This window comes from Hypomesus transpacificus, unplaced genomic scaffold (assembly GCF_021917145.1).
Source record: "Hypomesus transpacificus isolate Combined female unplaced genomic scaffold, fHypTra1 scaffold_51, whole genome shotgun sequence".
NCBI classification, from domain to species: domain Eukaryota; kingdom Metazoa; phylum Chordata; class Actinopteri; order Osmeriformes; family Osmeridae; genus Hypomesus; species Hypomesus transpacificus.
Genome location: NW_025814024.1, coordinates 1,319,725 through 1,333,125, shown reverse-complemented (window position 1 = coordinate 1,333,125; position 13,401 = coordinate 1,319,725). Strand labels below are relative to the sequence as shown.

Here is a 13,401-nt window from a genome sequence, read left to right as displayed (position 1 = left end):
CTGCCATTGTTAATAAGCTGTCTCAGACTGAGTGATAACTTACTGCTGAATAATTGAACCAGCAATATTTAAAGAAGTTATCCAAGTGCCTAATTGGACCTTAAATATACACAATAAAAAAAAACATATAGCCCATTTCTTCTTATTTTCAACATTCAATTGAACCAGAAATATTGGAACAAAATATGTAATAATTAAAAAAAGATTACAAACTATACAAAATATGTTGTACCATTTCAACATTGCTAAAGGGATAGGTAAGCCTGTCTGCGTTTTTGTAGCGCCCTCCAGTCCGGGGTGCAGGAGGAGAGCGCAACACGCATATCAGGCGTATCATTCAGTCTGTTTTTGTGCTTTGTCTTCATTTTTGTGAGCACAGAAAATCCCAATTCGCACATGTACGTGGTAGTGAAAGGAATAAGCATAGAAATAGTGGCCCTACTGAGGACAGGATATTCTGACGAAATGCTCATCCAGAATGACGATAAGGTCACAGATCCATAGGGTCAGTGGCGATCGCAGCTGAGCTGCAACAACTCGGTTTCTTCTGCAGCACTAGGCGTTAACTCAAGCAAAGTATCAGGACTCTCAAATTCGAAGGGATTTTGAATCCTACTTTTATCATTCAGAATGGCATACCTCTCTGTTGGAAAATAGCGATCAAAGTTCTAAATAAGTGCAACGACATGAGTTTGAATAAGCGCAGACGGCTGCTGGTCTTTCAAATAGGGGATGCTAATTTTCGGCCTAAATCATATTTATTTGTGAGAATGCTGTTAAGCAGTCTCTTTATTATTCCAACTTCTTTGTTCTTCCGTAGGTTTTTTGGCCTTTAACTAGTCCTGCATGCGTTCACCGATTCCTACAATTTTTGAATCAAAACGTTCAGCTCCTTCAGGAGATGATGGCTATGACTTCTGGTATTTCTCACTTTTATACTTTATACTTTTATACTATACTTAAAAAATTAAGGTTTTTGTGCAAATTATTGTCTCATTAAAAGTAATGGTAAATCCTTTCACATCATTAAAAAGATTCCTCCTCTTTCAAACTTATACTTTCAGCTAGAGACACCATTCAGCCTTTAAAATGTTCACAAGACATTCAGCTATTCCCAAATGATTCAGCTTTTTCAAATATTCAGCCAATTTTGAATCGTGACAGTTTGCAATACATGCAAAATGTTGCTCCTTCTTGATTTTTATGATTGAGCACTGCTGGCTGCTCTTTTTCTGATATTCAACTAAATTGTCAAACAAATTCCTCTGACGTTCATATAGTTTAACTTACAGAAACAAGTTTTACCTTAAAATGTAGGAAAAGTTGTCCTCTTTCAGACAATTCAACTACTAAAGAGCTCACATTTACAGATTTTCAGCTTTGAGCCTTGAAGCAAGAGCAGCCTTTCAAATTCTCTCACTAACTTCAATGGAGAGGTGGGTAAAATTCGTCAGAGAATTTCGAAAGTAGACGTGTTTTTAAACTGCCGGTAGAGTCGTATTTCTGACCGCACAGACTTATAAAGAACTAAAAACGGTTCGACTTTTTTTCCACAATCGACCAAACAAGATATGTACATTGAGCTTAAAGTGTACATAATCTAACTAGATCGTTTTTATTTTAGCAAGTTTTACAGAAATCTGCAAAAATCGAGGCTTACTGTCATAGCTGACCGTCACGAACAGCCAAACCAGGCCTTAGGTAAGTGTTTGCTGCACTGCTGGCGTTAATCCTACGAACAAACGCTAAGTAACTGGAAAACTTTTACTGTTATTTGATGATATTGAACACATATGTAAAGTAAGTAGTCTTTACTCTAAATATCTTCTCCGTTTTCAAGTTGTACATCTAGCTTATGTTGGAAATCTTCCATTGCATCCTCTCTAGCTTCATGCCTTTGTTTATTATTCAAGCCTACGGTGTTAATACATACCACTTTGACACACTTAGAAGAAATGATCCGCTGCTTAGATGTATCATGATCTTGTTATTTACGTATAAAAAACTCACCAGGGACAACGACAACATCGGCAACCCTGCACTATGAATTATTATTTTGATGTCATCTTAAAGTGTCTGAACAGGACTGGGTGTGCAGGCACTCATGATTAGTTTCTCCTCCGTCTTGAACCTGAAACCTAGATTCTAGGTTAGAAATGTTGCCAGTCTGTTGCCAATGACCAACGGTTGCTACTTTTTTCCAGCAAGTTCAAGTCATTCCAGTGTTGTCCTTTTACCTTCAAATTCGTTCAACCCAGACTTCAGCAACTGGAGCCGAGTGCACCAGCTGGGCGTACGCCTGGACGTACGCTACGTTCGACGTAGAATTGAAAGTTACGACTAACTTAAAGTTACGACTAGTGCACCAGTTAGACTTAAGCCCTTTATGTGCTGCACCTGGGTGTACATTTTACGCCTAGTGGGGAACAGGCGTAAGTTGGAAAATTGGACCAATATCCTATCCATGGTAGCCTGATTAGGGCTAACACTAGTTTGATCGCACATGCAGCGCGTCTTGTTAATAGGCAACATGGAAAGGGCATTAAGGCGAGAAAGTCGTCCGTGGTAGCAGAAATCCACTGTTAATTTTGTTGTTGATCGATTTCCAGCTGATTGTTTCTGTTTGTTTGTGTTGATATTATTATACATTTCCCCGTGAACACGCTTCTATTCTCAGTATACAAACTATGTTTTCTAATTTCTCTATCAGTAAAATGTATTTTCCTTTTCTTTTGTTTTTCTTTAACCATGGCTTGTTTTGAAGGGAGATAGGCTAGCTATAAAGTGTGCTTCGGATAGGCTCAGAGAATGTGTAATAAGCCCGTGGACTGGCTCTGATAGGCTCTTAAATGTGTTGCTTGGCAACGATCAACGCTTTCGCATTTTCACAAGGACGCCCATCTTAAGACCAGACGTAGCTACGACCTTGGTCTGTCAAGCTTGGTGCACTTGGTATAAATTCAAATCACAAAGTCGGACGTAGCTAAGACCGACGTAAGAGTTAAGACCAACTTTTTTACGCCCAGCTGGTGCACTTGGCTCCAGGTTTTCTGCTCAATTTTCACATTTTCCTGCAGCTCATCTTTCTGAAATGTTCCCCTTTTTGTTTTGCATTTTTCTTCTCTTTTCTGTACTTTTCTGCCTTCATCTTGCTGCAGGTCCTTTATAGCATACATTTCAGGCCTTTTGAAACTCCAGCAAATAATCTTATTAATTATTATATATTATATTATAAATAATTTTTATGCATTGTTCCTCTTCTTTCTGATTTTTTTAACTTTTTGTTTTGCATTTTTCTTCTCTTTTCTGTAGTTTTAAGCCTTCGTCCAGCTCCGCCCCTATTTAAAATACCTTTCGGGCGCTTTGAAGCTTTAGCTTATAACTTTCTACAAAATGTTATCTTTTTTAGCATGGTCAGCTATCCCCATTCAGGTTTTCAGCATTCTCACTGCTGTTTCGCAGGAACAGCCTTTTCTAGTTTACATACATTTTCTAGTTCACTGGCTAGTTCACCCCTACGACACTAGCCTAGCCTACTGTAGATTTACATTTATTCATTTAGCAGACACTTTTATCCAAAGCAACTTCCAAGAGAGAGCTTTACAAAGTGCATAGATTACTGATAATAACAACGATAGCCAAAACATTGCGGTAGCCAAAACATGAAGCACACATTGTGAACAACCGAAATAAGTGCCAAAGGGAAGAACCATAAGAGCATGTAGTTAAACAAGTTACAATTAAACAACATGAATCGCTATGAATGAATGAAGGAACAATCAACGAAACAAGATTAAACTCGAAGAAAATGTGGGAATTAGGTTAAACTGAAACAAGGCATCTGGTGTAGCTATAATTGTATGAAACGTATGATAATTTGCTTGCAACTTCACCAAGCAAATAGGCCTACCAAGAAATAGGTTGCCGCAGTTTGTCTTTCGACTACACTTACAGAATCCGCAAAGGGACTGAACTTGAATAGCTTCGGTGACTTTTTATAGTACAAAATTACTGTCAATCAAAAGGAGATGCAGTCTTTCGACAGACCCTCCAATCATCACGCGGAAGCCCAGCGTCCAGGCCAGCCCACTCCTCCATTCACCCCCAGAGACGCTGAGCGTCCATGGGCGGGACATAATCGCAGTTTCGAAGCACTGAAAAAAACTGTTCAAAACTGCCCAATTGAAGTCCATGGAAGCTGAGCTTCAACATGGAAATGGACTGTGGCGCTACGGGAATGAATGAGAAGAAAATCAGTCAGTCGACCTGTTAATATATGTAGCTGATTCTGAATGAACTCGTCTTCGATATGAACGTGTTCTAACGCATTTAAAATGTTAACACAATAGTAAATATTTGACCATTAATTTGTTTAAGAAAACGCCACTGGCAGAGATGCAGATCGTGACAAGGAGACCCCCAAAAAATATCTTGCGACCCACCTGAGGGTTGCGACCCAGTCTTTGGGAAACACTGTGCTAAATGACTAAATGTAATGTAAGGGAAAGTCATCCTGCAGGTTCAGTTCAGGTTTAAAAGAAACAGGTTCCTGTTTGTTAAAATCAAGTTTCTGTGAGTCATATCATTGCTGTGAATTAGATACAGATAAACACAATCATTGCACTATATGAATCATATGGTAAGAAAGAATGTAAAATGAGTGGCTCCCACAGAGGCTTCTGGGATCTTGCCATCAGACTGCTAACATGCGGCGGGGTCTTGCCTTGGAGCCTATAGCAGTAGAGGAGTACTGCAAGGTAAAGGAGGTCAACCACTACCCATTTGGGTTCCTGAGGCACCATGGATGGGGTCAACACCTGGTTGGATTGTGTACGATCCTGAGGGGCAGCCAGTGTATAGCCTGTTAGGTAATTACATTTGGGCATTTAATTTCTATGTTGACTGCCTTTACGTTATGATAAAGGAGGGTACACATACACTGAGGCGATCCCATCCTTTTTACTGGCAGGTCCAGGGACAAATGTCGATGTCTGGGTGTGACTGGTCATTGACTTTGTCATTTACACAAAAGATGATTTTCATTCAGAGAATTCCCTGTGACATGGAAGTCATACAAACCATTTAAGAAATAGTTGACTATTTTTTCTTTTATTTCTACCTCATGCCTTCTTGGCCAATTAATGACTTGATTGCAGGGTACATTTATTTGAAGTTACTGTGTAGGAAATAAATTACAACCTCATCAGTGAAATGTTGCTGCGTTGTGTTTTTGATTGTGATGTAATGTTTAGGGTAAAAAGTGGGAGACTGTTAATGTGCCTAAAAACGCCTAAACAGCATACCCAAAGTAAATTGACTGCTGTTCTTGAACCATTTGGAGTAAATGCATGTAAATGGACTCTTTTGAAAGCTGACACTCTGAAGTTATGTTCCTTGTTGTGAGGACCCCTGTCAGTCCTACTGGTGTTGAGTAATAGAAGCTTGAACACAAGGAAAGTGAAAGTTTCTATTTCCGCCTAGATTTAGTTTTGAAAACAGAGGCCTGAAGAGGCCTAGAGGTGGTAGGTATTAGCTGGAAGACAGAATTGGACCACAGGTTGAAGCCTTACCCAATTCAGATCAAAAGTCAAACATAATACCACAATATATTCATATTTGACACATGTTTTTATAAGAGTACATCTAGGCGTTTTCTAAAAGGGCCTTTTGGAGACTCCAGAATGACCCTTCTAACCAAGGTCAAATTCTTAGGATAAAAAGGTATAATTGTTATCTCTAATGAAAGGTGGTACTTAGAACTATCATATATAACAGCTAAATCCGGTCTGGGCTGGACGCACAGACCTAGTTGGCTTTAGAGGACTGTCACCGGGGCATGGAAGCTCCTATTGGCTAAACCAAGGTGTCTATCAACAGGTCAGAGTGTAGCGGCCATTTTAAGACTATCGCCGTGTTTCTACTTGACCCAGATCTCATGCTATGAGCTAAAGTGCGTTGAGAGACAGAATTTTTGTTTTTTTACGAAGTAACAATGAAGCAACAAGATCGTATGGAAGCAAATCGTGACCAAAATTCAAATGAAAATGCATTTCCAGAAATGCATTTTCATTTTAAGAATGTCGCTGCATTATTTGACTCATAAATCAAATTAGTATTCAATCATCCTATTTGCATTTTCATTTTCTTCTTTAAGACTGCTCATTCTTTCCCTTAATTAAAATGAAAACGAAAAAGACATTTGAAATTTAATTTTCAAAATATGCCCCAGCAAATAGATACCAAAATTCAATTTGAAATGTAAAATTTGAAAATGAAAATGCATTTCCAGAAATGCATTTTCATTTTAAGAACGTGGCTGCAAAATCGTGACCACAATTCAAATTCAAATGCATTTCCAGAAATGCATTTTCATTTTAAGAACGTGGCTGCAAAATCGTGACCACAATTCAAATTCAAATGCATTTCCAGAAATGCATTTTCATTTTCAAGAACGTGGCTGCAAAATCGTGACCACAATTCAAATTCAAATGCATTTTCAGAAATGCATTTTCATTTTAAGAACGTGGCTGCAAAATCGTGACCACAATTCAAATTCAAATGTATTTCCAGAAATGCATTTTCATTTTAAGAATGTGGCTGCATTATTTGACTCATAAATCAAATTAGTACTGATTAGTACTGAGCGGACATTGCATTTTCATTTTCATGTTCTGCCCGCAAAGAACTGCCCATAATTCGAAAACGAAAATGCATTCTGAGCGGCGCAGTAGAGTGACGTCAGTAGCCGCTCTTCTTCAGCTCCCTGCTGACCGAGCTACCCATCTTGTTCGGTAGGGGGCGGTGTGCACATACGCATTGCATTACATGACAAATGTGCCGGGAAATTGATTGAATTGCCGGGTCTTTAGAGGACGCATCACAGATCATGGCGCTCCCTCAAATTGTGCAGACACTGATAGAATTAGCTGAGCTGGTAGAAACTAATAATATATCTGAGTCTGATGCCCGTGACCGAGTAGAACAAGTCACAGAGAGCTTGGCTACATACTCTGCCGTCACAGACGTACACATTAATGAGGTTGCCATAGTAAACCTCTCTTCAGTCCTGGAACGGCTGGATGCTGTGGAGCCTCAAATGGGACGGGGACGACCAACCATCCACATCCCGTTCGAGTCCATCGAAAACTATTTATTAAATGGTCTACTTTTTCCTGTGAAAGCAAGCTGTTTCACCTTTGGCCTGGTTCAGACAAAATCTGAATTTCCGCAATCTGAATCTGAATTCCTGCAATCTGAATTTTAGAATGTTTTATTTTTGGATCAAAATAATTCAGTTGTATTAAATTTGGCATACAAATAATTCAGATATTATATATTCAACAGCAATATATTTTAGTTTTATGAAATTCGAGACACAAATATTTCAGATCTTTCATATTCAAATTCAGATACTTTTGTCAGCTTTCTAGCTCCGTAAATCCGTTGCTTTGCATCCTCCGACGGATGGTCTGGTGGCCGACAACAGCTCCGCTATGTCCTTTATATTTAAACCATTTAATAAATAGTTTTCGATGGACTCGAACGGGATGTGGATGGTTGGTCGTCCCCGTCCCATTTGAGGCTCCACAGCATCCAGCCGTTCCAGGACTGAAGAGAGGTTTACTATGGCAACCTCATTAATGTGTACGTCTGTGACGGCAGAGTATGCAGCCAAGCTCTCTGTGACTTGTTCTACTCGGTCACGGGCATCAGACTCAGATATATTATTAGTTTCTACCAGCTCAGCTAATTCTATCAGTGTCTGCACAATTTGAGGGAGCGCCATGATCTGTGATGCGTCCTCTAAAGACCCGGCAATTCAATCAATTTCCCGGCACATTTGTCATGTAATGCAATGCGTATGTGCACACCGCCCCCTACCGAACAAGATGGGTAGCTCGGTCAGCAGGGAGCTGAAGAAGAGCGGCTACTGACGTCACTCTACTGCGCCGCTCAGAATGCATTTTCGTTTTCGAATTATGGGCAGTTCTTTGCGGGCAGAACATGAAAATGAAAATGCAATGTCCGCTCAGTACTAATCAGTACTAATTTGATTTATGAGTCAAATAATGCAGCCACATTCTTAAAATGAAAATGCATTTCTGGAAATACATTTGAATTTGAATTGTGGTCACGATTTTGCAGCCACGTTCTTAAAATGAAAATGCATTTCTGAAAATGCATTTGAATTTGAATTGTGGTCACGATTTTGCAGCCACGTTCTTGAAAATGAAAATGCATTTCTGGAAATGCATTTGAATTTGAATTGTGGTCACGATTTTGCAGCCACGTTCTTAAAATGAAAATGCATTTCTGGAAATGCATTTTCATTTTCAAATTTTACATTTCAAATTGAATTTTGGTATCTATTTGCTGGGGCATATTTTGAAAATTAAATTTCAAATGTCTTTTTCGTTTTCATTTTAATTAAGGGAAAGAATGAGCAGTCTTAAAGAAGAAAATGAAAATGCAAATAGGATGATTGAATACTAATTTGATTTATGAGTCAAATAATGCAGCCACATTCTTAAAATGAAAATGCATTTCTGGAAATGCATTTTCATTTGAATTTTGGTCACGATTTGCTTCCATAAGATCGTGGCTATGTGTGGATATAATTCTTTGTTTGGACAACTACTCGACATGGTTTGATACTTTGGACCCTTGGGAATGTAAGCAGATGAGGTTTTGATGAGTTGTGTGCATACCTGGACATTCCTAAGTAATCGAAGGTAAGTACAACTTTTTTCTCTGGCATTGTTGAATGAACGGTCACCGGACAAAGACGTTGACGGTACTTTCTGTTGCAAGTTCAGCTTGAATTGGTTTATTTCAATGGAAGCACAAGAATCGTAGCTTTCCAACGATGTATAACATGTGTACTAGTCGAAAAAAATTATTTATGATTTTTAATGCGTAATAACTGGGGGAGGAGGGGGCAATGTTTCGGGCCCGCACGGAAAACAGGTTTTAAATTACTTGAATCTAAGCATTTCGGTGTTTTGTACGGCTTAAGTTTAGTTTTAAAAGGTAAGAGACAGAAATTTTAAATGAGAGACCAAACAAAAGCAGATTACTACTTGAATTGACCAAATAAGTATTTTAACAATGTAGCATTCAAAGGCCTAAACAGTATACAAACAGATTTCAAACAAATATAAACTCTGATAAGATTAAGGATTTGAAAGGGGTTTAAAAAAGGATTAAAGAACAAAAGATTATTTCTATGTACAAACAAAAACAGGTTTTATGCACGCTTGGTTCCATGCAATAATTTTTTATCTCACCAAGCTTTCATAAAGGCACTGCATATCAAGGTTTCACTTCGACGTCCCTCATAAGGGCACTGCACATATCATACAGTCTGTATGTATGTTATGTGCAATACCTTGTTTAAGGTCGTCTGGCTGAAAGCCTTATATGCAGTGCCTTTATGAAAGTGTGTAAATATACAGGTGTGGTTACATGTTGGAAATCCTCAGACCTCAGGCTTCTTTGCCCAGGCCTTTACCAGTGGTCAATTTTCATAGTTTGTAAGGAGACATGCCACTGTGTACAGTTGATTGATGCTCCCAAAAACCCGTAGGGCAGGGGTGCCCAACCAGTCGATCGCGGTCTACCAGTCGATCGCGGGCTGAGTTGCAGTCGATCGCGAGAAATTTTGTGTCACTTGTTGTGTGTAGCCTATTTCTACTGTTGTGTAAAATACATTAAAACTTCCAACTTAAAACAGCTTAAATAGGCACAATGAATTGCCGATCGTGTGAAGCAGAAGTGTGTAGACTTGTAGCCTACAATAGTAGGCTATATGAGGCATAATGAAAAACAAAACTCGCGCTTCTTTCTATCTGTGCATGCAGGGTATGGTTACTAGGTTGTAACTAAGGACTCGAAAGGGCGCGAGAAGCTAGACTAGAGCAAGTGGATAGGCTCTACTACCATGGCAAAAGCTAAAAAATCTCAAACTTATCATTTTCATTCAGAGTGGGAGGAGGATAATTTTTTTGTGCATTCGAATGCAAAGTCCATCTGTCTTATCTGCAATGCTAACGTGGCTTTACCAAAGAAAAGGAATTTGGAGAGGCATTTCAAGACGGTCCACAAGAGCTACGATACAAACTTCCCAGCTAAATCATCTCTGCGGGCCCGAAAAGTCCAGGAATTGAAAAGTTAGCTAGCAGCACAACAGTCCGTTTTTACCAGGCCCAACACCAAAAGTAAGGCTGCAACCATAGCATCGTATCGTGTGTAATGGACATTTTTGACATAATTACTAAGAGTGTCTTTCTTAAGAGACTGAGGTTGTGTTTAAGGTATTTGGGACTGATCTAATCAACGGTTTCTTGGGGCACTAAGGTTTGGGAGAGTGGTCAGCAGGTTACCTCTGCCCTCCTGAACCTTGGTCTCGGGAGATAAAGTCAGTGTCCTGTTTACATGGGGTGCTGGCCTAGGGGTTTCCATTGTCTTAAAAGGTCACTGATCAGTGCTGACCAATCATGGTGATGATAAACATCTGTTCTCTGTTCATATAAGAAAGACCTGTCCTTATAGTCTTTATCACTCTTGCGAACGATTGTGTGGATAGCACCTCCTTCGTTGAGACGGATCAGCAAAGCTTTGTTCAATCATATGTAATTGTACTATCTAAATAAATTGTATTAAAACTAGAGCTGTCAAACGATTAAAATATTTAATCGCGATTAATCGCATTAATGTCATAGTTAACTCGCGATTAATCGCAATTAATCGCACATTTTTATCTATACTAAATGTCCCTTGATTTCTTTTTGTCCCATTATTTGTTCTCATTTTAATGCTCTATCAACATGGAAAAGTGGATCGGCTTGTTTTGTGCAAATATTTTTTATTGAAAACAACATTGGCATGTAGTGTTCAATTTCACACAATTAAATGTCATACCTTTTCACACAAACAGCCCCTTCAACACCCCTTTCTAAGGGATCAAAATAGGGCGATACAAATTAAAATTATAAAGTGCACATGTAAGGTAAACTAGGACTCTCTATTCACCAGAGGCTCATCAACCCAGCCTCTTATTTCAGAAAAAAATGAACATATGAAAGAATTAACAGTAACCAATAAAAGGCCTACTACTTCTTTGCTTTGAGCCAGTTACTCAAACAGACAAGCCTGTTGACATTTTCAGACAACAGGGAAGCTCGCTTCTTTTGAACAACATGCCCAGACAGTGAAAACAACCTTTCAGATGGTACAGATGTGGCTGGTGTTGCCAAGTACTTGCGTGCAAGGCAGGCCATTTCACTGTGTGCCCCTTCATGTGTGGACCACCATTCCTGGGGACAGTCATCCATGCCAGCAAGAGGCTCTGCCTTGTAGCGCTCCAGACATTGCTCAATACTGTCCTCCTCTTCATCAGACGAAGACTCATGTGCAAGCATGAGAGTTGGTTTCTTCATAGGAGGCTCAGGCGTGACTTGGTTAACCGGCTGTGCAGGCCTCTCCATATCCAGGAGCAAGGCGCGGATCGCATCCCACACCTTAGCCCTGTGAGGTTTGCCCAGACACTTGAGGTCCTTAAACCTTGAAATCAAATGCAACTTTAATGCAAGTACAGGTATAACAAAATTGCGACAATACCCCAATCTCTACAGTGTTAAATTCTAAAATACAAAGTAAAGAAGCAAGCAACCTAACAAATCAAACACACTGGGAGAAACAATGCTGAGAATGAGGATGAGTGTAAGAATGAAGCATGGCTATCTGACCTTGGGTCAAGTGCTGTCGCAACTCTCAGCCATGTGATGTTGGTCTTCTCCTTGCGACCTTCCATGTCTGCTGCGAAGGTTTCTTTGAACTTGATCATGTAAGCTGGGTCGTCCTCAGTGACCTCCATCACTCGCGACAGATGACATAATGTTGGCAGCACCGCTGAGCAAGACACAAACGTCTCTCCTCCCAGAAGTTCAGAAACATACCTGCAATAATATAGAGAAGCACTTTAGTGGGGAACTAGTTAGGCCTACTGTAATTCACACAGAGTTCTCTCACTCATATATTTCACACATGCATAGCTGCAGGCACATAAACACACACACCCAATCATTAACGTTACTGTTCTGACACAGACCTACTTTGATTATTAAACAAACAGATATACACACACAGCACGGATACACAATAAATTACCTGCAGTGCTCCAGCACAGCCTCGAGCTTCTTCAGTTTCTCCAGCTCAGTAGCTGTTGACATGGCGACATTGGTTGTGTGCTGGGCCAGTGCATCTCTCAGAGGTTCAGCATTCCGCTGAACACGCTTGATCATTTCCAGGGTACTATTCCATCTGGTTGACACTTCCTGTGCGAGTGATTCTTTATTCTGATGTGCGACTTGTTGCTGCTCGAGCTCCGCTTGGTTTGCTGGGCTGTGCTTAAAATGTCCCACAACTTTTCTGCATTTTGCCAATGCGCTGTCAAACGGGCTGTTGGTTAGAGAAACTGTGACGGCTCGGTGCACAATGTGTGCGATGCACGGCATGTGCTCAAAGGGGAGCTGCCTGGCCGCTGCAATCATGTTGCGTGCACTATCAGTGGTCAGTGAGACAACTTTGTGTTGAATGTCCCACTCTCTCGCTACTTGCATAAAGAGCTCTGCAACAGCATTAGCGAAGTGTCTATCTTCTGTCTTTAAAACAGTCAAAGCATGCGACTGAAGTTTCCACTGTGGATCAAAGTAATGGGCTGTGACCCCGAGGTAGTTGTGATTACTGAGGGAAGTCCAGTAATCACCAGTGAACGCAACTGATTTTGTCTCCTCCAACGCCTGCTGTACCTTAGCCTTCTCCGTTTCGTGCAATGTCTGTACGTGGCTTGTAATGGTGGCTCTAGAATACAATTTGTAGGTCCAGTCGTTGGATGCAATGCGAATGATATCAGCTAGACCCTCGTCCTCCACAACGTTAATAGGCCTACATGCAGTAGCCACCCATTTAGCTATGGCTGCAGTAACTTTCTTTTTAGTTGTGTTGTCCATGGGCTTCTGTCTGAAGTCATCCATTGTCGCCTGGCTTTGACGAGGAGGCGCAGATTTAGCGTCAGTAGTGTGTTTGGCCATCAAGTGATATTTTAAACTAGATGTGCTGCGATGATAGCTTAGTTCACAACTACAAAAGATACAGATTACTTTGGTTTTATCAACTGAACCATTTGGCAACTTTTTATAAGTGAACTTTCCATTAAGAATTGTATTGTCAGCCATTTCGGCGTCTCGCGCTCGCCACTCAAAACGTTAGCCTACAGGTGTAGTTGACTTCATGACAGCCGACAGCAGGCTGCAGCTGCCTGACTTGAGGCAGTGAATGCCATTGGCTGCTTCAAGTCAGCCGGCTGCAGAACGCTGTCGGCGCAGCCGGCGCTGCATGAAG

The 13,401-nt window shown here is 40.4% G+C and overlaps 1 protein-coding gene across 1 annotated transcript; it reads right to left on the bottom strand.

Moving 5' to 3' along the window:
* Positions 1-11,111: 11,111 nt before the first annotated feature.
* On the bottom strand, positions 11,112-13,034 carry LOC124465463 (E3 SUMO-protein ligase ZBED1-like). Its single transcript, XM_047017241.1, has 3 exons — positions 12,169-13,034; positions 11,748-11,957; positions 11,112-11,562 (listed from the first exon to the last, which is right to left on the bottom strand). The coding sequence occupies exons 1-3, from the start codon at positions 13,032-13,034 to the stop codon at positions 11,112-11,114; spliced, it is 1,527 nt and encodes a 508-aa protein (XP_046873197.1).
* Positions 13,035-13,401: the final 367 nt, after the last annotated feature.

Excerpts from the sequence above, each read along its gene's own strand:
- LOC124465463 (XM_047017241.1), bottom strand. The coding sequence starts at position 13,034 with ATGGATGACTTCAGACAGAAGCCCATGGACAACACAACTAAAAAGAAA. Across the intron at positions 11,958-12,168 it reads GCTGTGCTGGAGCACTGCAG|GTATGTTTCTGAACTTCTGG; the intron begins GTAATTTATTGT and ends ATATTATTGCAG. Across the intron at positions 11,563-11,747 it reads GCGACAGCACTTGACCCAAG|GTTTAAGGACCTCAAGTGTC; the intron begins GTCAGATAGCCA and ends TTTGATTTCAAG.